Source organism: Larus michahellis, chromosome 5 (genome assembly GCF_964199755.1).
Source record: "Larus michahellis chromosome 5, bLarMic1.1, whole genome shotgun sequence".
Classification (NCBI taxonomy): Eukaryota; Metazoa; Chordata; class Aves; order Charadriiformes; family Laridae; genus Larus; species Larus michahellis.
The window spans coordinates 23,598,346-23,625,919 of NC_133900.1; the positions used below are offsets into that span (position 1 = coordinate 23,598,346).

A 27,574-nucleotide genomic window follows, 5' to 3' on the forward strand; every position below is an offset into this window, starting at 1 on the left:
ACTGGTCTATTCACTTATCATGTGCTCCCCTTCCAAGGGTAATAATACAAGAAAAGATTGTCTGGGAAGGTGGGAGTTCCTTTTCCTGAGGATGGGGCCGGTTAGGTCAAGTTAATTATTCTCTGCTTTTCTACGCACCCATCATTAAAAGGAAATTGGGTATAACATACCATACCACAGATCTTCATATCTGTGCAGACAACCAGCAAATCCTAGAATCTTGTACTGATTGATGTAATCTGATGCAAATCGTTTGCGCCATACCAAAGTAGGCTTCATGTACCATATTACATAAAAATCAGTTCCTGTTCCTACATCGTTTGGCATATATCTGAAAACATCTAAAAGAAGAATTCAACTGACTTAACCATAGTATCTAGTCACCATAACCATTTCTTTGTTTTAAAAAACAGACATAGACAAATCCTCTGAACTCACCATGTTAAAACAGAAGCAGCAGTGTATCAGCTTGCTGCATTTACTTACTTTGCCTGTTGACAACTGTAGTCCTGAATTTAAAGCTCCTTCATACGGGTGTACTGTCAACACTGCTATCAATTTGCCTCTGCTTCTCTCTACACAGGATTAAGTTTCCTTCCTCAAACTACACTGCTCTGAAAAAGGCACAGTTTTTCAACTGTGCTGGTATGCTGGAGGGAATAAAAATCATAATATTACCGTGACAAGTAAAAAAGACTCTTTTCCTTTTTAAAATCATGCTATTGCTAGCTAGAATACCATTAAACACACAAGACAGTTACCATTTCAGTTTTGGGATACCAGAACACTGTGGGTTACTATTTTGAAGAGTGAAAACCTCGGATAATCACAGGCCTCTGAACTTATTTCCACCTTCGCATTGCAGAATGCTGTCAAATTAGTACTCTTACAGCCTTCCTGACAGCACAAGTCACAAGTTTCGGTTCTGGTAAGGGCTGCTGGGACAGGAATACTGCTTGAATGGTCTCCTGTGCTGGCTGATGGCAGTTATTCATCACCCAAAGTTCCCAAATGGCATAAAACACAGACTTCCCTTCAGAACAGTTCTGACTGTTTACACTGAGTTACTCAGAACCCAATATCCTACCTCCCACCTCAAACCTGGTGCCTTTAAGCAGAGTAGATTACATTGCTGTCAGATCACTGCCACAGCACCCGTGTACAAACACACTCCCCAAAAAAATGAGATACAGGCCTCAATGCCCAGGTATGCTGAAAAATAAGGAGGAAAGTAAAATGTCCTCTTTCTTTCACCATAGCGTGGAAACTCTCCAGAATGCACAGTTCTGCAGGTTTTTCCCAATGGACACTGAAAATTTAAGACATGTGCAGCTGTGTTTTTTTTGTTTTTTTTTTTTGTTTTTTTTTTGTTTTTTTTTTTTTTGCAAGGGCTCTCCTCGCCCAGGAGACCAGCTCCAGCGTGGGTAAGTCTGCACTGGGGAAAGGAATGGCGGCAAAAACAGGCCGGCATGGGGCTCCTTTGGGGGCTTTTTGAAGGCAGGAAAAGTGGCCAGCCCGTGCTGGAACCGGCAGCTCAGGGTGCAACCAGCTGAGGAGGCATGGGCAGAGCCGTCACCCTGCCCCCACCCCTCCCCTCATAAAAGAAGCCTTTCGGGAGTAAGCAAGCAGTGAGTGGGTATCGCCTGGGAGCACCACGACAAGGGTGGTCATCACCCTCTCGGAAGGAGCTTAGCTATGGCCTCCACCCGGCAGAAGGTCGTGCTCTCAACCTTAGCCAGAACAGATAAGCTTCCGCTGGAACATACAGCTGCCCAGGTCGCAGGGAGCGCCAGAGCCTTTCACTGGCAGAGTGGCAGCTATGAGAACTGCTGTGTGCGCTGTGAACAGGTGAATGATCTGCTCAGCCTGGTGTCAGAGCCGCGAGAAGAAGTTGAAAGTTTAAGGAGCATCAGGGAAGCTGAACAAGAAATAGCCTGATGGAGCCAGGCTCCGGCCCTCCTTGAAACAGAAACGGGAGCACCTATCAGAATCAGGAACAAGGATCAAAGGGCCCCTGCATCCTGCCCGTCAGGCAGATGCCTAAATGAAAAGAGTGAATGGAAGCAAGTTCATGGTCAGGGCAGCAGGTGAACTCCCTCCTTGCCCACCTCGCTCCCCCTTGCCCCCCTGGTACCGGTCCTTTTCTGCCAGGCAGCTCTCCAGCCACTCCTCCCCAAGCCTGTAGCGCTGCATGGGGCTGTTGTGACCCAAGTGCAGGACCTGGCACTTGGCCTTGTTGAACCTCATACCATTGGCCTCAGCCCATCGATCCAGCCTGTCCAGATCCCTCTGCAGAGCCTTTCTACCCCCAAGGAGGCCGACACTCCCGCCTAACTTGGTGTCATCTGCAAACTTACTGAGGGTGCGCTCAATACCCTTGTCCAGATCATTGATAAAGATATTAAACAGAACTGGCCCCAGTACTGAGCCCTGGGGGACACCACTCGTGACCGGACGCCAACTGGATTTAACTCCATTCACCACCACTCTCTGGGCCCGGCCCTCCAGCCAGTTTTGTACCCAGCGAAGAGTGCACCCATCCAAGCCATGAGCAGACAGTTTCTCCAGGAGAATGCTGTGGGAAATGGTGTCAAGGGCTTTACTGAAGTCCAGGTAAACAACATCCACAGCCTGTCCCTCATCCACCAAGCGGGTCACTTTGTCACAGAACAGGTTTGTCAAGCAGGACCTGCCCTTCGTGAACCCATGCTGACTGGGCCAGATCACCTGGTTGTCCTTCACATGCCACATAATGGCACTCAGGATGATCTGCTCCATAACCTTCCCAAGCAATGAGGTCAGACTGACAGGCCTGTAATTCCCCAGATCATCCTCACAGCCCTTCTTGTGGATGGGTGTCACATTTGCTAGATGCCAGTCAACTGCGGCCTCTCCTGTTTGCCAGGACTGGTGGTAAATGATGGAAAGTGTCTCAGTGAGCACTTCCGCCAGCTCCCTCAGTACCCTTGGGTGGATCCCATCTGGCCTCACAGACTTATGTATATCTAGGTGCTGGAGCAGGTCCCTCACCGTCTTCCTTTGGATTACAGGGAGTTCATTCTGCTCCCCACCCGTATCTACTAGCCCAGGGGTCTGGGTACTCAGGGAACAACCGACTACTACTAAAGACTGAGGCAAAGAAGGCATTAAGTATCTCATCCTTCTCCTCATCCTTTGTCACTATGTACTATATATACCACCTTCATCTGATAAAGGATGGAGATTCTCCTGAGTCCTCCTTTTGTTACTAATGTATTTATAGAAACTTTTTTTGTTGTTCTTAACTACCAAAGCCAGGTTAAGTTCTAGTTGGGCTTTGGCCTTTCTAATTTTCTCCCTACATAGCCTTACAACTTCTTTGTAGTCTTCCTGAGTGGCCAGCCCCTTCTTCCAAAGACCATGAACTCTCCTTTTTTCCCCAAGTTGTATCCATATCTCTCTGTTCATCCAGGCCGGTCTTTCCCCCCATGGCTCGTTTTACAGCACACGGGGACAGCCTGCTCCTGCGCTTTCAAGACTTCCTTCTTGAAAAATGTCCAGCCTCCCTGGACACCTTTGCCCTTCAGGACTGTCCCCCAAGGGACTCTGTCAAACAGGCTCCTGAAAAGACCAAAGTCTGCTCTCCAGAATTCCATGGTGGCAGTTCTGCTGACCCCCCTCCTTGCTTCTCTGAGAATTGAAAACTCTTATCATTTCATGGTAGCTATGCCCAAGACAGCCTCCAACTGTCACAACCCCCACAAGTCCTTCTCTATTTACAAACAGCAGGTCCAGCAGGGCTCCTTCCCTAGTCAGTTCCCTCACCAGCTGTGTCACTCCAAGAATCTCCTGGACTGTTCCCTCTCAGCTGTATTGTGTTCCCAGCTGATATCTGGTAGGTTGAAGGCTCCCACCAGGACAAGAGCCAGCGATCATGAGATTTCTCCCAGCTGTTTGTATGAAGGATGCCATGTAAAGCCAAGAGAAATCAGTCACAAGGACACAAAAACACCCAGACACAGTGATCAGTGTACTTTAGGTGTATTTTTTTTATTTACAGAGTGGAGATGCCTAATCAGTTATAAGGTTAGACACCTAATAATTCAGGTTTTTTTTTTGTAAAAGCATATAAATATATACATGAAACTCTATGAAGTAAACATTATTAACTGTGATAATTACAGTAAACGTTCACTACTATCCTTATGCTAACTGGCATCTTTTAAAGCTTAAATGCTCATTTCAAGATACCCTCTACAAAATAGCTGTAACTGTACTAAAAGGGCAAAAATTCTGTGCCATGAACAAGCTTTTAAATGAGACTAGTAAAATGTCTTTGTAATAAAGTTTGACAGGATAAAAATATTGTTTTATCCCTCCCACTCCCCCACCCCATAAGAAACAAATACCCCAAAACAGTTGCAGAACTGCAGGAAGTATTATAAGATTACTTTTTTTTCTTACTTTTTTTTTTAAATTAAAATATTTTAATTTCAGTATTTTATCACATATTAAGGAAGCTGCAAAAAATACAGCTTTATTAAATATTATTTACTGTTATACAAATATCTCACATATGTGTCCATGGGGCTGAAGACATTAGTGGTATCGTATGAGCTATCCTTTTTCCTTAGAACTACGTACCTCATTTGGAACGATGGAGAGACTTTATAGAAAATATATTTGACAGCAACTGAGGAAAGGGACTAGAAAACTATTGGCAGAACAAAGAAAACATGTGAGAGCCTCTAGATCTCCTTGCTTCCCAATTTTAAAAGCACTTCAGCTTCAGTGTTTTATTTGCCTCCCTGTTGCTCTTCATGTTGGAGATGATTCAGGACATAAAGGACAACTTGATAGCAGAAAATGTACTGATCCTGCAAGGGAAAGGAAATCACAGAACATGTGAAAAGCTATTCACTCTCCCCTGCACTTCACAGGTGCACAGCACTTGATTTCAATACTATTTCTACAGTTAAATAAACAAAAAAAGAAGGACAAAACAAAAAAACCACAGTGGAGAAATATGCAACCTCATCTTAAAACAAATGCAGACACTCCCCTGCCAGTAAAGATATATTTTTATAAGGGACTTTTATCCTCCTTTCACATCAAAACCACCTCAAGCAGAGTAAGTACTTTATATAAGTAGAAATGATGACAGCAAGTGAATTTCAAGGTCTTGCATCCAGTGCCAACTAATACAGAACTCAGATGACAGTGCAACTTCTTATCTTAATCCCAGTGATACACGTGTATGAGCTAAAACATTTTTGGGGTGCGACACGGGACAGATAGTTTTATGGTTTGGTTTTAGGTTTTTTGGTGTTTCTTTGTGGGTTTTCTTTGTGTTGGGTTTTTTTTTGTTGTTGTTGTTTTAAACTATGATTTGACAATTTCTTCACATTCAAAGAAAAAGTGCAGATTTTAATAAGACCTTGTGATGTCCTTCTCTAAGATAAAGTTAATTAGCTCTAGATATAGACTATTCCTAAAACATTCATTTAACTTTTGGCTGAGTATCTCCCCAAAGGAAATTTCAAGACTACTCTCTGTGGTAGCATCAGTGATTCACAGCAGCTACAGTTAGGCCTCCTCTTCAGTTTATAATGCAACTTTTAGCCAAAAAAGCTCAGCCCTTTTCCTCTATACCACATGCTTTTGAAGAAAAATCTCACAACTTTTTTTTTTTTAAACACAGATCAACACATTAAAAATTACATGCATTCATAACTGTTAAATATGTACTGCTACTCACTGGTATGCATCTGATTTAATTCTCATGACACAGATGTTACATTAGAGGGCACAAAGACAATCATTGTGTGCATCACAGAAAGCCTCCTGGCACGTCAGAGTTAGAATTCCAGTGTCTTTCCTTTAGCGTATACCTGGGGAAGCCAGACTCACCTCTGTCTGAACCATCCCATGTCTCTGCAGACGCATTGTGCGCACCAGGTCTGAGATGTCAAACTACCAAAACAAACAGCAAGTTAAACATTCAAAAAAGACACAAATGTATATAAAGGAGACATCCCCAGCATCAAACTAAGGAATCCAACTAGCTAGATTAAACATTTAGTAGTGAAACGAATAACAATTCACTATAGCCTAGGTATGTTGGTAGATAACCAGCATGTGCTGTCTCCGGGCTGTATGAATATGGCCCTTCTACATCAGACACCCTCCTCCTCTCATTTTCTTTCTCTGTGCACTGGCTCTCTTGCTTACTCTTACTGGGAGCTGAGTGTGCAGAAAATAGAGCCCCTTGGCCAACCCAACAAAACGCTTTTTATTTCCCCAGATCTATAAAGTTCTAGTGGGTGCTCAGAAACCCTGCTGAGCTAAGCATGACATAGCTCATCTTCTCTACAAATTCACAAAAAGATTTGCCACACCAGGCCACTGACGGACATAAACATAAGGAAGCTAGCACCCTCCTGTGGATCACCCTAGAAAACAAATACCCGGTTGTGCTGGGAAAGTTAATTTACATACCCTCATCTCCAGCTGAAATGTTTGTACACTGAGTTTTTGATTCAGTTGCCTAAACAGATACTGTGGCTGACTTCTAGCTGCTCTCCAACAGTTCATGATGGATTTCTGACAGACCAAGTGCCATAATTCTCAGACCTAATGCCATTAAACTCGATAGTTCCACTGAGTACATCCAGACAGGTAAGCCAGGCATTTTAACTTTTCCTTCAATTGCCTGAGTCATTGTAGCAACACCCCGTTGTACCCAAGCCATACGCCAGAAGTCTGCTACAGCAGGAGACATCCCTGTAACATACCCTAGAATGTCTCAAGTGGCTCCTAACCATGTTGGATTGCTGAGGTATCAACAAACAGGACACTTAAGATTCCCTGCGATAACCCACGGACCCGTGGATGTTAGAGCTCTTCCCCTCCAGAATCATCAACAAAGAAACGTTTCACAGGTACTGCTGTTTTACACCCTGATTTATGTTACATTAAGACATAGCCAGTATGCTACTCTCAAAAGCATGGCCTATTGTTTAAATAATTGAATAGATCCAATGGAACACATTTCCTGCAAGTCAAAAGCACAGCTTGGCCCATCCTCTTGGGTACTCACATCGAGGTCTCTGCTGATTAACCCTAGAACAACATCTATACAAATAAGGGTCCCCGATCGTCCAATGCCTGCACTGCAGTGAGTTATGATAGGTCCCGATTTGTGGACATGGCGCATGTAGGAGATAAAAGTAAGCAGGTCATCTGGTTGAGAAGGGGTGTCATGGTCAGGCCAGGCAATGAAGTTCAGATGGGAAACGTGCCGTACTTCACCTGTCTGAGGTTTAAAAACCAACAATAACAACAAAATGTTAACACATGGGAAGAATAAAAAGACAAAAGGAAATAGTCTCAGGAGAGGGATTTGCTCAATCAAGGTGTTCTGTAATTCAATAAAACAAGAGAAACAATGAGCTAAACTGAAAATAACTAGCAAGTAATTGAATAGTATAAGGTTCACTGTGCAGACTGAGTTGATCACACAGAGGAATGAACCAGACAGACTGAATTACTAGTGAATTTCATATCCCTATACATGTTTCTGTGGCCAAAGGCACCTAAAGGAGCCAAAATTTAGAGTCTCATTAGCACAACAAAATAATCTCCTGGCCCAATAATCTCCTGTCACAGAGTAGCACAAGCTGCAGCAAGGAAGAGTTACCCGATAATGATCACTGGGTAAAGAGAAGCCATGGGTCACCTCTTGATGTAGACATTGTGATTGAAAGTAGGCAAGCCAGAAGGATAAAAATGCCAATATGCAGAAAAAAAAATTCTCAGCATGCAGAATTAGATTCACTTACCTGGATCTCTTCTAGCTCCAGCACCCTAATGATAAAGCCCTTCAGCTGCTGGAGTCTCACAAGAGCAAGCCGTAGTCTATCGTTTATCATGGTGGTTTTATTGAGCGTATCTGGCCAGTAACGTTGGCATTTTATCTTTTCTCCTTCAACCTCCTGAGTCATCATGGCAATCACAGTACAGTTTTGCTCCCAAACCATTTGCCAGAAATCTGCTACAGTAGTAGGGAGAGGTCCTTGACATGCAATATAAACAAACTCTTCATTCCCCACTGGCATGCGAATGAAGCTGGCATTGATGTATCCACCTTCAATTCCAAGAGGTACTCTAGTTGTATCATCTGCAATCCCCACACAACAAAAATACCTCAAAGTTATGTATGCACATAATTAGACCTTCACACAATAGAGATGCTGAGTATTACACACTCGCACAGTACTTAGTACAGATGCTTTCAGATCTTACTTAAAAAAATAAATCACTACAACTAAAATTAAAAAAAACAACTTTAAAATTAAAAAGCCTTTAGGATACTACTGAGTACTTCTCTTTGAATAAAGAAGATGGCTAGGGAAGAAATCTACATTCTGTGGGAGCTCCCACAGAAACATGCAGCCATCCAGGTGACGGGCTGCAGGGAGTGCCAGAGCACTTTCCTGGCAATGGGAAGCAGCTATGGGAACAACTGTGTACATTGTGAACAGGTGAATGATGTGCTCAGCCTGATGGCAGAGCTGAGAGAGGAAGCTGACAGGTTAAGAAGTATCAGGGAGGCTGAAGAAGAAATAGACTGGTGGAGCCAGGCTCTGCCCTCCTTGATACAGAAACAGGAGCACCTGGCAGAAAGTAGCCAGGACCAAGGGCCCCCTGTACCCTGATCCTGTCAGGCAGAAGCCTAAATGAAGGGAGTGAATGGAGGAGAGTTCACAGTCAGGGCAGCAGGTGAACTCTCTCCTTGCCCACCCCACCCCTCCCAGTACCTCTGAACAACAGATATGAGGAAGGCCAGTCAAATGAGGATGTGGATGATGGCCAGTCTACACCAGAGATGTCTCCATAGTCAGAAAGGCGTACTGCCCGTATCACAATCACATCCACAAAGAAGAAAAGAAGGGTTATAGTTGTTGGTGACTCCCTCCTGAGGGGAACAGAGGGTCCAATATGCCAGGCAGGCCATCCTCACAGGGACATCTGCTGTCTTCCTGAAGCCCAGGTTAAGGACATCAGCAGGAAACCTCCTAGCTTCATACAGTCCTCAGACCATTACCCATTATTGATCTTCCATGTAGGTGGAGAGGAAGCTGCAACCAGTCCAAGAGCAATCAAAGGGGACTTCAGGGCTGCAGGAAGGTTAGTGAGGGAATCTGGGGCACAGGTTATTTTTTTCCTCACTCCAACCAGTTGCAGGCAGTGACATTGGAAGGAACAGACAAATCCAGTGCATTAATACACGGCTCCATGGCTGGTGTCACCACCACAATTTTGGGTTTTTTGACAATGGGATGGCCTATATGGCACCAGGCTTGCTGGCATCAAACAGGAGACACCTTTCTCAAAGTGGGAAAAACATCTTTGCCCAAGAGACTGCGGGGCTTTAAACTAGATGTGAAGGGGGAGGGAGATAATAATATCAGGCTTGTCTGTGACAAGGTGTGGGATAACACATCAGGGTTAGAGGGATGGGGCGCTAGTAAGGGCCTTTGACCTGTTGCCCCAAGGCATGCTAGGGATGCTACATCACAGACAAACTCTTATGGAGACAAGCCAGGGGCTCCTAAGGTAGTCAGAGTCAACAGGAAAACACCTGAGAAACACCCTAAGGGGTGCTCCTCTAAGAAGGTGACACAGCCAACAGCCCAGCTGAAGTGCCTCTATACGAATGCACGCAGCATGGGTAACAAACAGGAGGAGTTGGAACTTACCATGCTACAGGAAAGCTATGACATAGTGGCCATTACTGAAACCTGGCAGGACAAATCCTATGACTGGAGTGTGGCTATTGATGGCTACAGGCTGTTCAGAAGGGACAGGTGAGGAAGGAGGGGCGGAGGTGTTGCCCTCTATGTTAAGGAAGGGATAGAGTGTGAAGAGATGTCCCTAAAGAACAGCCAAGAGGAAGGCGAAAGCTTATGGGTAGGAATTAAAGACCGAGGCAACAAGGGGAACCTTGTGGTTGGTGTCTACTACAGGCCACCTGATCAAGGGAAACCTACTGATGAAGCCTTCTGACTCCAGCTACAGGAGGCATTGAGCATGAAGGCTCTCGTCCTGCTGGGGGATTTCAACCACCCTGACATCTGCTGGAAAAGTAACACAGCGAGCCGTAGACAATCCAGGAGGTTTCTAGAGTGCCTTGACGATAACTTCCTAAGACAGGAAAACAGACAGCCCTACCCGAGGGGATGCCACACTGGACCTCATAGTCACCAAGGCAAGGGATGTCAAGATTGGAGGCAGCCTGGGCTGCAGTGACCACGCACTGGTTGAGTTCACAGTCCTGAGGGATATGTGCCAGACAAGGAGCCTAGTCAGGACCCTGCATTTTAGGAAAGCAAACCTTCAGCTCTTCAAGGAGTTAGTCAGTAGGACCCCCTGGGAAATGGTCTTCAGGGACAAGGGAGCAGAACAGAGCTGTCAGATCTTCAGGGACATTTTCCATACAGCACAAGAGCTCTCGATCCCCAGGTGTAAGAAATCAAGCAAGAAAGGGAAGAGACCAGCATGGCTGAGTTGGGACCTGCTGGTCAAACTAAAAGGCAAGAACGAACTGCACAAGCAGGATCAAGTATCCTGGGAAGAATACAGGGACACTGCCCGGTTATGTAGGGATGAGGCCAGGAAGGCCAAGGCACGGCTGGAGCTGAACTTGGCAAGGGATGCTAGGAATAACAAGAAGGGCTTCTACAGGCATGTCAACCAGACGAGGAAGGTTAAAGCAATAGGACGAGGGGCAATGGTTTTAAACTAGAGCAGGGCAGGTTTAGATTAGACATTAGGAAGAAGTTCTTTACAATGAGGGTGGTGAGACACTGGCACAGGTTGCCCAGAGAGGTGGTGGAGGCCCCATCCCTGCAGACATTCAAGGCCAGGCTTGATGAGGCTCTGAGCAACCTGATCTAGTTAAAGATGTCCCTGCTTCCTGCAGGGGGGTTGGACTAGGTGACCTTTAAAGGTCCCGTCCAACCCAACACATTCTATAAATAAAAAAATAAATCACCAGAGAGGCAGGATATGCGATTTGAACTGCAGCACCTCTGAAACCGAGGCTGAATATTTCTCACTCAGAACTAACCTTTGTCAGTTCTCACTTCTCCACGTATCTCCCACCTAACAAACAGAATTTTGTTGCAGTAAATTTAATGACAATAGTATTCATGTCTGTTTTTCCAATCTTACATGGGTAAAACTGAAAAAAAAAAAATCTTCTCTGGCTCCCTATGTATATCTCATTTAAGACACAGGATCTGCTGAAACAACTCAAGAATCTGTGAACATCCATCCCTACCTACTGCAGTAGGTAGGGAACAGTCTGTTGTTCACTGATCTTCAAGTCCTTTATAAATGCTTGCTTTACATGTGTAGAAAATGAGTGGCAGATTTATTTTTTTCCCTACTCAGTAGCAGAACTAGGACTGGGAATTAAACCATCTCACTTCTGATCCAATTCATCTGATCATACAGGTGGTGACAAAATATCAACAATGAACTTCAGATTAGTTAGGACTTACAAGGAAGTATGTTTTTATATCTGTTCTTTTTCCTGTTCTCCTTTGCTTGTCCAATCAAACACTGATCCAAAGGTTTTAACTCCTGAAGGTTCTGTAAAGAAGCAGTTATACATGCATTAGAAAGCGCCGAATAGCTAATAACTGTTAAGAGCAGTTATGTAACCAAGTCTTTTACAGAGTAATTAAAAAATCCTAATGCAGATATGCAAAATAATTCAGTCACAGGAAGGAATCTAATTTCACATAGCTAAGAAAATGAAACAAAATTTAAAAAACCTATTATGCAGTAAATATTTTATCTCATTCTCCCAAAAAAGAGATCATGTAACATGGTTGACTTAAGACTTTGGAAAGGTTGTTTTCACATTCTGCTGCTAGATATCACAGTCTTTATTTACCTTGTCCATGCCTGTTAATGTCATATTCACTTGGTAATTTACCAAAAGTAATAATGATGTAAACACACTTTTGAATTGAACTCCCAGTTCAAACTAATCTTATGTCTCAGCAGCTAGCGGGGGAAGGGAGAGAAGTCTGGTAAAAGAAGTCTTTTCATCTCTAGAGCTGCAAATTAAAGAGCTGTGGTATTTAACGCAGTGATGAACCAGCCATTCTATTTCTATCCGTTTCATAATTGAAAAAAGGACTTTAAGAGACAAATAGTTACTCACTTCAATCTCTTTAGAAGGGACTCCCTGTTCCAGCAATCCACGCAACATCCTGATAACTGACTTTAATTTGGCTCCTGAGTACTTGCCTCCAGGGAGTACATTCACAGTAGGCAGCGCAGAGATCTCTTCATCTGTCACTAAAGGGAAATCTAGCAGAAGAACAAGACTGACTGATATAAATATAAATAAATAGCTAAAACTAGGGAAATGTAAACTGTAGTGTAATGTTGGATTTCCCTGTTGCTTCTGTTTTATGTACTGTTTTATGTTCTGTTTCTGTACTTTCTCTCAAGAATGCCTCCACACCAGAGAGAATGCACAGATGTCCTCTCAGTTTGACAGGCAAAAACAAATTAACTATCAAAGCCAGTACGATGCAAAATCAGCTCTGATGAATCCAGAAAGCAAAGGGAGTATTTTCCTGAACTTCCAATAAATACATACACTGAAACAAACTTCAAATACATTTTATATGTTAGTTGTAAATTGTAATATGTATATTGTAACACAACAACCTACAAAATTGATGAATGCACACAGCAATGAATTCAGAACTCACCACTTAAACATCACAGCCTGTGACTTCGTTTTTAGCACTTATACTCAACATGTCTTTCAAGTGGTAATAGTAAGATGTGTTAAAAACATCTTTTTTTTTTTTTCCAATATAGCTTGCTTTCTATCAGGTCTTCAGTATTTCTCTGAAGCACAATCAAATTAATAAACGAATAGTCTCTCTGGTATCGCAATTAAAAGCGTCCTAAATCTACTGACTCAGTCACGGATTATCCTTTTTTATTTTAATGAATGCAGAGAAAAGGCCACTGTATATGAATTTCAGGAACTGACATTTCTAATGCTATCTCAAAAAGTAAAGACTAGATTCTGCCAAACGCATCAAATTGAGTAGTGTTCTGCTCTGCCACATTGAGCAGCAGTGGAAGAATGAGAGTCAAGATAAAGAAAAAATACTGCCTAATTTGAGCATGGAGTAGCAGTATGTGAAGCACACGATACATCGATCTGATCACGGTCAAACAGCTTTTGTCAGACAGACACTATGGAAGAATGCATCACAGCTGGTTTCAACTCTATACAGCTACAAGCACAAAATTGCCAATATTGTTCCTATTAACTCTCACACATTTATTACACAAAGCTGTAAAGATCCTTTCCAGTGGGCTGCTGAGCTTTTAGATTTACCATTATACTTGTCATTACACCCTCAAAACATATCCAGGACATTTTAAAATTCACTTATGACATTTTCTCTATTTAATGTGATCCTCAGATTTCCACTGATTATTTGTTAAAGTTCTTGCCTTTATTTACATGTTCCTGGCTGACTGATTCAATCAGCAGCTCATCACTTCCCCACGTGATTTCATCTTCACCTGCTTGGCTCAAGGAAGGTTGTGGAGGAGATCTATAAGAGTACAAGGTATGGAAGTAAGAAAGAACATCTAGAAATAACCAACGCATTTGCAATCTTATAAAAAAAATTGCCAGAAAATAATTTACAGCTACCAGTATTCCTGGACTGGATCCACACCAGCATTCTCAAAAACCACTTTTTTTTTTTCCTCTTTTAAATCCCCAGCAGAGATTTGAAAAAGGTAACAGTGGAAAAAGAGACAGGAAGACATGCCTCTAGTAACAACTATCACTGCAAGTACTTTTCAAAGGCTAACCAGTCAAATAACATCCAATAGCAGATTTGTACCATTCACATAATTCACTACCTATACACTAGAATATCTGTTTTCAAATGCAAGTTTTCTAGCTTTCTTGAAGGTGGTGATAAATGTATGAAGTATTTTAGGTCATAATGTCACTGCTTGTGCTAAGTCTCAACCCAAAACTTCCCAGAAACTTTATCAAAACGTAAAACGAAGTACATACACTTTGACTGACGCTTCATTTAGGCTAAGGTCTAAAATTATTTCACAAAGAAAAGTTATCTTGGGAATTTCCAAAAGTCAATGTGGCTCAAAAGGACAGCCAGTAACTTGGCCAGGCATATCCTTAGTTTTCTGTGTGAAAAAAAAAAAAAGCCCCAAGCACCCAAATGGGAACAGATGGACCAGTGGAATTATACGGTTTAGTTTCTGTGTTCTAAACCCAGAAGAAGAAACTTAATGAAACATAATGAAGAAGAAACTTCAAACTGAAGACAGCATTATTTGAACGTTTTCGTCACATGCAAGTACCAAATCGTTAGTACAATACAAATTATTTGGAGCTATTTGAACGCAGCCCAGTTATGTGTTATAACCACATATCAAAATAAATAAATAAAATTAGGGCATAGTAAACCACATAAAGCTGACTAGTATTCAGGCAAGCTATAATCTTTTAAATAACAAAAATAGACAGAGAGCAATTCAACAAGACATTGTACAGATATTTCATTGGATTTGGTTTGGGGGTGGGGTTTTTTTTGCTTGCTTGGTTGGTTTTTCTCTCTCATTTTAACATATTCCTCTTCAGAGTTTCAGACTTTACAGGTTTGCTTTCAAGCAACACTAGAGAAGAAATCTTACCTTTCTGGCATAGCTTTTACTTCACAATAGTCTTCACAACCATTTACGTGTGTTGGCTAGTGGAAGAAATATTTCAAAACACATTACAGGACATTGTAACACTTACCCACTGTAAATTTTAAACAATTAACAATTACATGGACTATTTCTGAAGGGTACTAAGTTCAGAGCAGCACATAATGAAAGACTTTCCTCTTTTAGACATCTCATTAACCCAAAATAACAGAGGACGAGAACACTGAGCACTTGGAAAGAGGCTCAACTGTAACAAGGCCAAAAAACTATCTTAAAATCATTCCTGACTTGCAGCAGTAGAGCACCTAAATTTTCTCCAGTTGACTTTTTGTGATTCTAATACTTAAAAACCCTTTATGAGGTAAGTTTGATAGTAAAAGCTTCTGTCTACTGTCAAGCCACCATTCGTACATAGAACAGAGCTTCACCTCTAAATGACAGGTACTCCTACACAAGGCTTCCTCAATAGAGGATAAAGAGTCAGCAGAAAAGGAGGCATTTCAATCCTCCTTCCAAGAAAAACTCTATTTTATTTACAGTGATGTTTATACTTATTAGGCCAGCTTGCAAGTGTCCACCACCATACTCAGAGAATTTGGCTTGTGGATCTCCTAGAGCACGCTGACACAGAGCCAGATTTTATTCTCAGCTCTACTAACTCGACAGAAAGCTGCAACAGCCAGGATGTGCTGGATAGACGGAGTTCTGATGATTTGAAATATGAGACAAAACCTGGGTATCTAGTGACTGATGTAAAACAGGACATGCAATAATGTAGGGCAAACCACATACAGAAGTTATTCAAGTTAACGCACATATCTTAGCAAAAAGTAGGAGGAAAAGAAATTTCAAATTTACATTTTGGACAGTTAAGTCTACACAGTACTCATTGAGACTGCTTCCCTTCTTTCAGCAGGAATCAAGGAAATCTTTTAGATTAAACTCCTGAAATAACATTTAAAGGTAGTTTATTATCGCCCTTTTTAAGAAAAGCTGTTGGGGTTTATATGAGACACAGTGTAAAATAACTATGTTTTAGTCTCTTATATAGTGAATTTATGATAGAATAATCATACACTACTTAGAAAATAAATATTTGTATACCATTTATGGATACTACGAACAAAGATGTTTTCATTTAAAGGACATGCAAAGCTATTTCCACAAGTTCTATGCCCATAAGGAAAATAATAAATTGAAAAAGCGTCTGAGAAAGCAAACTCATCAGACGAATGAATGCCAGCTTCTTGCCATCCCACCTCTGAAAAATCTTCAGGTAAAGATGACCCATCACAGTCTGTGTCTTCAGACTTATCTTCTGTCAGCTTTCCATTCATCTCTACTGGAACAGGAAAATCAGGAGATAGAGCATAAACATACCAAAGATGCCCACAAGTCACCTTCTTAGATGTGCATCCTGTTACACTTGTCTGGCACTACACAGGGAACACAGGTGCCAGAATAACCAAGAAACATCTTTTAAGTCCCTTTGCTACCCTTATTGTATAGGATAATCAGACACTTTAGGCTTCTTTCCTTTTTAACCGGAACAGCTGTCATTACATGTGAGGTTGTTTGCATAGCTAACGTATCTATGCTACAGCATAATGGATGGACAGGTTAGTGCTAGTAAGTTATCAGTTTCCCATGTCAATAGTGTTTTTGCAATTCAGTTATATTTAGACCAGCAGTAGGTCTAAACCAGGATTCTACTTGCTCTTTGTATTAAACAAGACCTAGTTAAGGTGTGCTGGATAAAATCTGACTTGTATCCGTCTGCTACAGTAGTTCCCTGCTGCCATATCTTATGGAATCTATTCATCATCAGTTGCAAAGGCCAGATCCTAGCTACAAGAAACTGGAAGTAGTGGAGCACCAATGATATTCTTCAGCTGAGGTCCTGGCACAGCCAGAACCTCAGTGTTTCCTGATTTCTAATGTAATGTCCAATGACAATAACCCAATGAACTTGAAGACCAGCAAAAGAGCTGAAATAATTTTGATTTTGGCAAGTATATATTGAGTTCTAGAAGGAACCTCTACAGGAGTAGCAAGAATCTTACTCGAACTTTTGGAGCATATGTACATAGTGTGACATCACAAAGGAACTACAAATCCTACTCCACGCTAAATATCAGTTAATAACAACTGGAGCCGAGGAGATGGAACAAAGGAAAATAAAGGTGTACATACAGAAGCAGGTACTGAAAACAAGTTTTTCAAAAAGAGACAAAGCAGGTTGGCAAGTTATTTGGTTTTGAGAAATCTCAACACATTTCCGAGTTGTACAATCTGCTATCAATGAAATGTTGACATGCTTCAGCATTTCAACATGATTGTAGCTGCAAGACCACGTACCAAAACAACATGGATTCCACTCAAGAGACAACTCCAGAATGGGATTAAATTTTCCAGATTATTTAAAGCAAAATCCAGATTTATCAAACTAGAATTTGACTTATTAAATTGCATCTGAAGTTCACTGGAATCAGCAGCCATTTCTCTGCGTTCTACTTGGGAAAATTTCAGTTCACACATCAATTCAATGTCAACTCTCCCTTTTGCCAAATCAACTGCTTGCTTGGCTCCTTGTTTCAAGAAGTATTTTGCTGTTAATGATATGCTTTTTTAATGGCTCATGTTACCTGGCAGGTGATCTTCTGATGTGGCCTTCTTGAGATGCAGAAGATGCTGAGCCTCTGAAGTTGCATTATTACGATTTAAAAGATTCTGGGCTTCCTCATCTACAACATCCAACAGATACTGGACAACTTCATTATGATCATCCTCATCGTAATAGTCATCATCTGGAACCTCTGTTTCTAAAGAGAAACAGTATAAAATGACATGTTTTCCCAATATAGGATGTTTTGGGGAAAAAAAAATTAGAGAGGCAGACACCATGCCATTATTTCTAGCTATTATCATGGCTTTCCTTCATTTCTCTCCTTTCTGAATCCAACTTCCATAAATCTACTTCCAACATCAACAAATTCCTCTAAAGCAGAGCACACTATTTGGAGATGATCTTCTAAAATTGACTGTCAGCCTAACATTGACTTATTTAAGCCTATTCAACAATGCCTTGACTCTCTTGTACGCTAAGATTGAATCACACTGTCCCCCATCTGACCCCCTCTTACCTGATTTGTCACTGTGTTTAGAAAAGTCTGACATATGATTGGTAAAGCCAAGGGAAGGTGCATCTCCAGATCCCGAGAGATTCATTAGTCCTTCTGTGTGATGGATATTATTTTCTGTATTTGCCTGTGAAGGTCCTAGGATGCCATTGCCATTTATCTAAGAAAGCGAAGAACAGTACGAATTAAATCATAAAGAGTCTAGCAGTTTGTTGAAGCAACAAGCAACCCTTAAAAAGTTCATTGCTCTACTTAGCAACAAATAAAAAACCCTATTCATATCATATTCCCATCTGAGATAGCTGGGTGATGGCTGGGCAGCTTTTGGTTGTGTTAGAAGTTTCACGTGAAAAGAGGAAATAAGAACAAATTTAAAGCAACTACGAAAAAAATACATGGTGATGAAGAAGCAACTACTAGAACAGAACATATAGTACTATTTAACATTATTATAACCTTTATAAAACATATGAAGGCTTCAATACTTTTGGTTCCATAACACACCATTTCTCAGAAAAAACAAGGGGGGGGAAAAAGAAATAAAACCACACAGTAAGTGTAACATGCAAGCATCTGCAGAAACTGTGAATAGAATGGAGTTTTCTGGATCATAGCCTTGCATCCTTCTCATAAGACTGTTTGTCTTTTGATAAAGCAGTCCCAAAAAAGAGAAGATCAATTAAAAATATTGCATATTTATTACGATGACTGCTTACTCACATCAACTGACAATAGTCGGTTTGCATACTTTCGTTAACAGATTGTTTACTTAATTTATTTTTTTAAAGTGTGTAAAGTAGATGCTTTTCTATGGTTAATGATAAGTACAATAGAGAAATATTTACCTTGGGCCCATAAGCATCGGCTTTCTTTTCACTTTTGTCACAGGTATCACCACAGGAACAGCCTAAACAAAAATGGGAAAAACCCAACAACTTCACAGAACTTTGTCACAGAAATTAAATTAGCCTCTATCAGTTATTTTTATAAAATAAACAAGGTACTTAATATTATGTTACAAAATGAATAACATTTCTGCCTGCCTGGTTATTGGGCACTGCCAAACTCATGTCTGATGGACTACTTTATAAAGGCTTTTTGTATGTTACGTTCAACGGGATCATAAAGCATGAATGCTAACACAAGTAACCAACTCTAAGCAAAGAGAAATGTTGCTAAATAGCTTAACAACATACAGTGGAAACACGTACCTTTGGGAAACAGGGCATAATTCCCTTTCCTTTTGAATGTACAAAATATAACCCTGCAATCACCCATCACTAACTTTTTGTTTTAAACATCATCTGACATCTGGGTCCTTGTTCAAAGGTACCTTTCCCTTCTTGGTAAAGAAGAGAGTGATACTATGACATCAGAGACCACCGCCTGCCCTAGACATCCCATGACTAGTATAATAAATGAGACAAAGTGGAACCAGTAGTTGTTATATACCTAGATACTAGTGAAGTTCTGGATTTTCATATACATCATGCTTTTACAAATGAAGAAACTTGTAGATGAAATAACTGAAGGCTAAGAGTAACCTTATACGTTGTCGTGAACCTATACACGACAAGTCATCTACAGGAAGGGAGTTTTAAGTGAGGTCTTCCAAGATTTGGTTACAGGGCTTGTTCCTACTGAATATCTTGACTAAGTTTTTTGAAACAAAATATGTAGCATACTTAGAAGATATGTAAGCAACACTAAACTGTAAGAGTTGCAATAATTTGCAACTAGTTATCTAGATATATTAAATGAACCATGAAAAATGAGACTATGATGAATCAAGACAAAGTTACACATTTCAAAGAAAAAGCAAATGCTTAACATGCTAAGTAACCACGTAAGTACTTGCTCTGCACAAAGCAAATGCAGGTGGTAAAGGATCCTGAGTCTGAGTGAGCAAGGAACTATTTAGAGAAAGGAAGTTAATCTCACTCAGGATGTATTAACAGGAATGCTGTCTACACAACCCTGGAAATTATTCTTCCTGTGCGCTTGGCACAGGTGAGCATCCACCAATGCCGTGTGTGTGATCAGAAGCACCACACTTGAAGAGGAAAACAGTGAGATGTAAACAAACTGAGGGGGGAGAAATTAAATCAATTAGGGTTCCTCTAGTCTTGAAAAAGAGAAGACCAACTGGAGACCTGAAGCCCTTTCAAATGTAACAAATCGGCATTTTTATGCCTGGTCAGAAGAAACAACATTATTATTATTATTAACAATTATGATGATGATAGTCGATTGATTTTTTTTTTTTTTTTTTTTTTTACTCCTTGAAAGACTTAAGGTTGCTATGAGAGAGAATTTCTAAACTACAAGAGAAATGGAATCATAAGACGACTGTTGCTGAATCTCTTTTTGTGGAGCTTTTAAAAGAAAGATCAAGAAAACACCTGCTAGAGCTGATCTCAGTAAGTGGAGTTCTAGTGCCACTGGACAAGGATGGTGTCTTAGGGCCCGTATCAGTTCCTTCACTTTATAAACACATGCATTTCACCTGCAATAAGTAAACAAGCAAATCTTACCATTAGCTTTCCTTGGCCAGGGATTTGAGCTACCAAGGCTTTTGGATTTTGGAAGCACTGCGTGACCATCTCTGTGAAAAGAAATGTTTATGGAAATTTTTATTAAAAAAAAATAATCATGGTAATCATCAGATATAGATGTAAATATGTACTATCAGTAAAACTGCTAATTGTGCTTTCTATTACAACAGTTTTGGAATACTTAAATATTCAATGAGAGAGATTAAGCACTGGTAGTTAGGTTAGCTCCTACTTCAGGAAGCACCAAAGAGTTCGTTATAGCTGGACTTTCCTTCTAGATTCTGACAAAGAGATTAGACCTTGTAGCCTCAGGACTTTGCAACTTCTTCCCCTTCTGGGACAAAACAGAGTGGGAAGGAGAAAGGGAGACAAGAAGCAAAGAACCGCAGGCGTGGCTGGACTGGAAGGCTTCAAAAATTAAGTAAATGTTTCAGTCCCACGTAAGTATTAAAACAGAGTAATCCAGAGAGTTTTTTAGACTACTGCATGCTGTATTGCCATACAAGAAGCAGCAGGGATCAGTGAAAATACAGTGGCACAATGGGACCTGTGCCACAGCGTTTTGACATTCACCTGTGTGCTGGGACATCCATGTGACAGTACAATTATTTAAGCACAAAACAACATTTTATGTCTTTTCTATGCTGACAGAACCCTCAATAGCAGTTTTTAAAAAAGCAGTAATTGTATTTAAATAACCTGTGTCATATTTTGATAATGGTATTTTGAACACTTGCACTTCATAGCTGGACACAACCTTGCCTTCCCAAGAAACACAAAGCACAGCAAGTACCCTTCTGCTCCACTGAAGCACAAGAACTGTGTATATACAGATCCTTTTTGTGGCATCAGTCCTCAATAACATGCCAGCTAGTACAACTCTGGTGAATTAGTTGTTGTACCAGGATCGTGTTTTACCCATATACTCATACAATCATGTGAAAAAAACCAGGAAGTACAGGGAAGCATTCGCTTCCAAAATATACCTGGTCGCTTTGAGCACCACTTTCGGAAGGTATGTTTCCAACATTCTTTTGGCTTCTCTCAGAGTCATTCCCTGTGTGCTTACTCCATTAATGTAATGGATAATATCTAGTGCACGGAGACTCTCCTCTCTGGCAGCAACCGATTTGGGGAGAATGTCACTAATATACACAACTTGGTAAAGGCTGTCATGACCTCCTGATAACAACAAACCTTTGCAGGAAAAAGGGGGAGGGGAAAAAAAAAATATAAATCAAGTCTTTCTTTGTAACCAAAGGGAAAAATTTTGCTTTAGAGCAAAAAGTAGTGTACTTCTATGTTACCTAGCTCCTCCTTATGGCACGTTAGTGTAATATCAGGCAGTACATGAGGCAACACTGGCATCTTAGGTAACTCCAAAACTCGCCCCAGCACTAATTTGACAGTCTTTGGGGCAGCACGGAGAAAGTTTACTGCATCGGTATGACTCATGTTAGTGACATCAATGTCATTAACCTGCAAAAATAAAAGCAAGAGATCCCCTTGTTAGGTTCCAAGTAAAACAGTTAGCATTACTGCAGAAACGTTTATTACTGTTCCTATTGTTGACATTTGACATTAAAGGACAAAACAACAGATGCTTCATCAACAGCAGTTGCAGTTCATCATACTTACCCAAGGAGACAGAACACACAAATGTAACTGAACTTTTGCAAATGAAGAAACAAGTTTACAGTCCAAAGGTCAAAATATTAAACAATCTGAAGAGGTACATTGTTTTACTGTTCCTATTTAAAAAGTCAGAATGCTGTAACAGCATAGGCCAACACCTGAAAGTCTGACTCACAACTCAATCTAATTTGACTTGTATTTGCCTAACTTTATTAAGGTTTAATAGTATTCAGCAGTGCTTCAGTGTCCTGATCTAGTAATGACTCACACACGTGCTCCATGCAATGCACTTTGTCACTATTGCTTGGAGTCCCCATAAGCCTAAATGTAAGTTTTCCACAGTCAGAAACAAATACTATAAGGGACGGGATGCCATCTGGAGGGACCTGGACAAGCTCAAGAAATGGGCCTGTGTGAAGCTCATGGGGTTCAACAAGGCCAAGTGCAGGGTCCTGCACCTGGGCTGGGGCAACGCCAGGTATCAATACAGGCTGGGGAACAAAGGAATTGAGAGCAGCCTTGCCGAGAAGGACTTGAGGGTATTTGGTGGATGAAAAGCTGGACATGAGCCGGCAATGTGCACCTGCAGCCCAGAAAGCCAACCGTACCCTGAGCTTGCACCAAAAGAAGGGTGGCCAGCAGGTCAAGCGACGTGATTCTGTCCCTCTACTCCGCTCAAGTACTGCATCCAGCTCTGGGGCCCTCAACATAAGAAGGACACGGACCTGCTGGAGCGAGTCCCGAGGAGGGCCACAAAGATGATTAGAGGGCTGGAGCACCTCTCCTATGAGGATGGCTGACAGAGCTGGGATTGTTTAGCCTGGAGAACAGAAAGCTCTGGGGAGACCTTATTGCGGCCTTTCAGTACTTAAAGGGGACTTATAAGAAAGATGGGGACAAGCTTTTTAGAAGGGCCTGGTACGATAGGACAAGGGGTAATGGTTTACAACTAAAAGAGAGAAGGTTTAGACTAGATATAAGGAAGACATTTTTTACAATGGGGGTGGTGAAGCAATGGAACAGGTTGCTCAGAGAGGTGGTAGATGCCCCATCCTTGGAAAAATTCAAGGTCAGAGGTTGGACAGGGCACTGAGCAACCTGATCTAGTTGAAGATGTCCCAGCTCACTGCAGGGTGGCTTTAGAGGTCCCTTCCAACCCAAACTATTTTATGATTCTACAATGAACATCTGTACTAGCTGGTATGTACCTGGTAAACTCTTCTGCAGCAAATCTCTTAAAATTTATTTCCTAAGAATATGCTAGACATAGATGTATTTGACCAACAACTCCTTCACATATCTGAGCAATCATCTTATTTAATCAATGAATGCTTTTCTCTTTAAACCATTTTTTGCCATCATGAATAGTTGTTGCACACATGCTTAGCTGTGGGACATACCATGAGTTCCTTCAGCAATCTTCTCACATGCTTTTATACTTGTATTTCTTTTGTCTGAATGCTATCAAATTATACCCCTTGAAGGTACATGGCTTTGTTCCTTAACCACATTTAATTTGTCTCATAGAGTTCACTTTTTTTTTTTTGACTCAATGTTGTCCTTTGCATGTAATCCTATATCTGAAAACATTAATTCTCTCACTTTTATCAGTCGGTCTCCAGGTCGTAGTCTCCCATCACTTTTGGCAGGATCCTGAACAATGTCATGAATGTAGCAGCCAACGCTATCGTTACCTTTGGTCACTGTAAAACCCAGACTACCCTTTTCTGATTTTGTCATAGTGACTTGGAGCTCTACTTCCTAGGGGAAGAAAATAGCACTTTACAAAACAGACAAACAGAAGCAATTTGAATGCTTTACTGAATTTAAGACAGTTAGACATAGACAACTGATTTACGTATTGGTTTAAGTGGAACGCAAGCATGGACAGTACCAATACATGTCTTAGCAGGCTCAGTTTAGCTGCTTGAAGTAAGAACCTCAAATTCAGACACACTACTGTTTCATGTGGAGCTAAGCTTGGGCCAAAGGCCTACGATCTAAACAAAATTGTGAAGGCATGCACCAGAACCGACACCTTATTTTACCCTCAACTAGCTGCCACACATAAAAAAAAGGCTCAGTATTTTTCAGATAAGACAACAATCAGGAATTATTCAACTGACGAAAATAGGTGAGTGCATCTTCCTATAATGTGATACAATACTATAGCTGATCTCGGAACAGAACACATGGACATGTTTTGACTATTTTAATTCGCATGAATTTTGATTTGAAAGATACACATCTGCCTCATTTGCACAGAAACTCACAGAGCACAAGGAAGGTTTGAGAAAAATTTCTGAAGAAGAGACTAAGAAAAGGACAGTTCATTTCTTCTCAAACTGGAGTATGGGCTACAATAACTTTGTAACCTGAAAGACCCTCACAATTGAGACATATCAGAGCTCAATTTTCTTTTTTTTTTAATCTGTGAATAGATTATGTGACAATATGGAAGCAGAAGTCCCTTCTGATCCACAACAAATTTCTGGGGTGGCAAGAACTTATATCAGAAAAGTCTCAAAAACATGCTGCATTTTACAGCAGAGCAGAAAGTCTTTGGTATTCACAGATATAAACGCAGCAAATAACAGGGTCTCCTAATGCCCCTACTGCCCTGAGTTATCCTCTGATCTCTGAACAACCACACAGAAAACTAACAGGTCAGAAGCAAGGTATCCCCCATTTAAGTTTCCTCTGAGTATATGGTTTAGAGGTAGGTAAATTTTAACGCCAAGTTTTCCAGCCTGAAATGACACATGAAATAGACATATACACATCTACCTATGTACACACAGATGCCTCCACACCCACAGAGGGAAATATATCAACTCCTCAGGAGCCCAGACATAAAACGCCTGCAGGGATTTGTATGAGCAACTGCCGTTCACCGGATACAAATGGCACATGCATGTGTGCCATTCATAAGGCACACGCCCAGGTTAGTGCAAGTATAACCTACAACTATCCCATTTGTAAATTAATATGCCTAACTTCTATCCAGTCACTCCCAACACCCTGGCTAAAACAACTTCCAGTTTGCCACAACAGTAGGTACACTTATGCTACCGAAAGACAGGAATAGTAAATTACTGGCTCGTATTCTTCAGCATTTTTTTCCAACTGGCTGAGTAATGAATCCATTCCTTCCAGGTGCGGAGTCAGGTCAGAAGAAGGAGCAGCAAAACAGTCATTTATTAAAACGGATGTGGTAACATCAGGAACAGTTCTACAGGTTGGGATCAATGGCAAATCCAGTGGCAGATTACTAAAGATAAATAAGCAAAAAACAAGGATCAGCTTGTACAATGTGGCTGTCAACCATAAATGAATATATGGATCAATATTGACTTAATGCAGATCTAAAAAGCAAAACAAAACCAGTAGTTCTATGAATTGGTCCAATAAACTACTTTTGTAAACACCTTCTGCAATATTACAAGAATCACAATAAACAGCATACCTGTCCTCAAGCTCTGACTTGCTAGGAGCCTCTTGATCAGAATATAAGATGGTGCGAACAGCTTGCTCCTGACCACCTTGTCCCTCATACTGACTATGTGCCTGCGTCATAGCTTCATCTGAAGTTTGGTGTAGCACAGAACTCCAGCCAAGGCCCACATCTGCTGGTGAGTCTATCACCTCCTCATCACCGCTCCTGCTGCTGTCACTGTAGCTGTCTCTTCTAGAGGGAGATTTTAGCCTTTTCGTGCTCAGATCAGTAGTTTCATTTTCATCTGAGCTGTTGCCCTGATCTGCATTTGATGGACCAGAAACTTCTAAGCTGACATCTGGAAATACTTGTTGGGGTGAATGGATGGGAGTCTAGAGAGAACAAGGACATTTAATTCATCAAACTCCAGTTTTGACGACAAAAGAAAGTTGCAAAAACTGCATAAAATTACCAAAAGCAATTAGTCAGTAGCTCCTTCCATGTAAGCATTGCCTCAACTGCGTAAACATATCATAGCACAGTTTCACCAAGTTCAACACAACTTGGCCAAGACAAAGTGTGCAAAAAACTTTGAAACATATACTGCTGAAGAACTGCAAATTCATCTAATAAAACCAAATATACTCCTGGTTTTAGCCTTGTAGAGCCTTTAAGCTCTCAGATGCCTTTAGCTATGCTCAGCAGTCATCTAGGCAATCACCATGAAATGGCTTCCAACCAAAACACGTTGCTGATGCTTACAGTGCAACTGAAGTCAAATTAATCTCACACAAGAGGGAAACAGGGAAATGATACACTAGATGATACACTAGAAAAACTATGATAGTTTACACCAAATGGAGACTGTTCAGCCAACTCCCACGAGAATGAAGCAGTTTTGCCAATAATCGCATATTCTTGAGAATGATGTCAGCTAGCAGACATATGAAGTTTAAAAGCTTCATTTACACTTTTATGGCCAAATTCTTGTGTTCATGAACACGGTGTTCTGTGAGAACGTTATAAACAAAAATGGTCATTTGTTTATTGGTTTTTCCTCTTCTTTCAATGGATGCACTGTTTCATTAAATTTATTACGTACTACAAACAGGTTAATTACAGGACAAACAGGTTAATTATATTATTAGTTTGTTCAGCTACTTATCTCTTACTCTAATTTTAACTTCACTTAGATTTGTATTTGTACGTTTACATTTCTGTCATCAGACTTGAATGGTTTTTATTGTTTGAAAATGGCATTAAAAATAACTGAAATTGAAGACTTGTCTCTTAGTTTCGCACTTTCCTGTATTATGAAATAATACCTCTACATTCTCTTTTACTGAAACACATTTAATTTCCACTTCTTCCAAGTATCCTAAAATGGCCTTTTGTTCTTTCAATTTTCTTATTGGAGCATTTAAAAAATATTCTTTGGGACACCTCTAATTTCCAGTACTTAAATACGGCAATCTTTTCCCTGCTTTTACATGCATCAAACCCAGCCCAATTAGTGTTTTGCAAAATATTCTTCACGTACATTACAGAAATATTTCAATTTCTATTTGAGATCAACTTCAAACCATTGGGCTACAAAGAAACTCCGCCACAGTGTAATAAGCCAATCTTCAATGTCTTAAGCCATAAAAAGGAGGGAAAAAAAATTATTAAAGCCCTGCATTCTTTTCACGTTTCCACAAAAAGCTTAGTACACTCCTGAGGGATTTACTGTAAGAATCACGTTTCTGTCAACACCCTCCCCCCATCTTTCCATCTGCATCTTGCATTTAACTAACCAGACTGAAATCAATGAACCTCCAAATAGCAATGAAAAAGAAAAATCATATGCCATACTTCCTTACCAACAAAGAAGGATCAATGTCTGGTAGTATACCAGATGGCGGCCGACAAAGGAGAAGAGAGACTTCTGGAGATGTTCCCCTCAGAGCAGAGATGACTTCCTATGGCCACAGAAGGATTCATTATTAGATGCAGGCCCCCCAAGACTTACAGGACTGCCACAGCATGAGTTT

At 40.9% G+C, this 27,574-nt stretch overlaps 1 protein-coding gene across 7 annotated transcripts in view; it reads right to left on the bottom strand.

Moving 5' to 3' along the window:
- Positions 1 to 4,443: 4,443 nt before the first annotated feature.
- Positions 4,444 to 27,574, bottom strand: part of PTPN13 (protein tyrosine phosphatase non-receptor type 13) — a 128,065-nt gene continuing 104,934 nt past the window's right edge. For 5 of the 7 annotated variants that reach the window (XM_074589147.1, XM_074589143.1, XM_074589149.1 and 2 more), the window contains 19 exons: positions 27,404 to 27,502; positions 25,572 to 25,933; positions 25,202 to 25,376; positions 23,708 to 23,866; positions 21,778 to 21,949; positions 21,457 to 21,667; positions 20,450 to 20,520; positions 18,761 to 18,822; positions 17,919 to 18,075; positions 17,421 to 17,597; positions 16,035 to 16,117; positions 14,761 to 14,816; positions 13,540 to 13,643; positions 12,218 to 12,366; positions 11,547 to 11,637; positions 7,821 to 8,158; positions 7,079 to 7,294; positions 5,890 to 5,952; positions 4,444 to 4,856 (listed from right to left, as the gene is read on the bottom strand). In XM_074589147.1, coding sequence (XP_074445248.1) covers positions 4,776 to 4,856; positions 5,890 to 5,952; positions 7,079 to 7,294; positions 7,821 to 8,158; positions 11,547 to 11,637; positions 12,218 to 12,366; positions 13,540 to 13,643; positions 14,761 to 14,816; positions 16,035 to 16,117; positions 17,421 to 17,597; positions 17,919 to 18,075; positions 18,761 to 18,822; positions 20,450 to 20,520; positions 21,457 to 21,667; positions 21,778 to 21,949; positions 23,708 to 23,866; positions 25,202 to 25,376; positions 25,572 to 25,933; positions 27,404 to 27,502 — 2,826 coding nt within the window. In that variant the 3' untranslated portion in view covers positions 4,444 to 4,775. The remainder of the gene's footprint in view (positions 4,857 to 5,889; positions 5,953 to 7,078; positions 7,295 to 7,820; positions 8,159 to 11,546; positions 11,638 to 12,217; positions 12,367 to 13,539; positions 13,644 to 14,760; positions 14,817 to 16,034; positions 16,118 to 17,420; positions 17,598 to 17,918; positions 18,076 to 18,760; positions 18,823 to 20,449; positions 20,521 to 21,456; positions 21,668 to 21,777; positions 21,950 to 23,707; positions 23,867 to 25,201; positions 25,377 to 25,571; positions 25,934 to 27,403; positions 27,503 to 27,574) is intronic. The other 2 variants (XM_074589146.1, XM_074589145.1) reach the window with 2 other exon arrangements.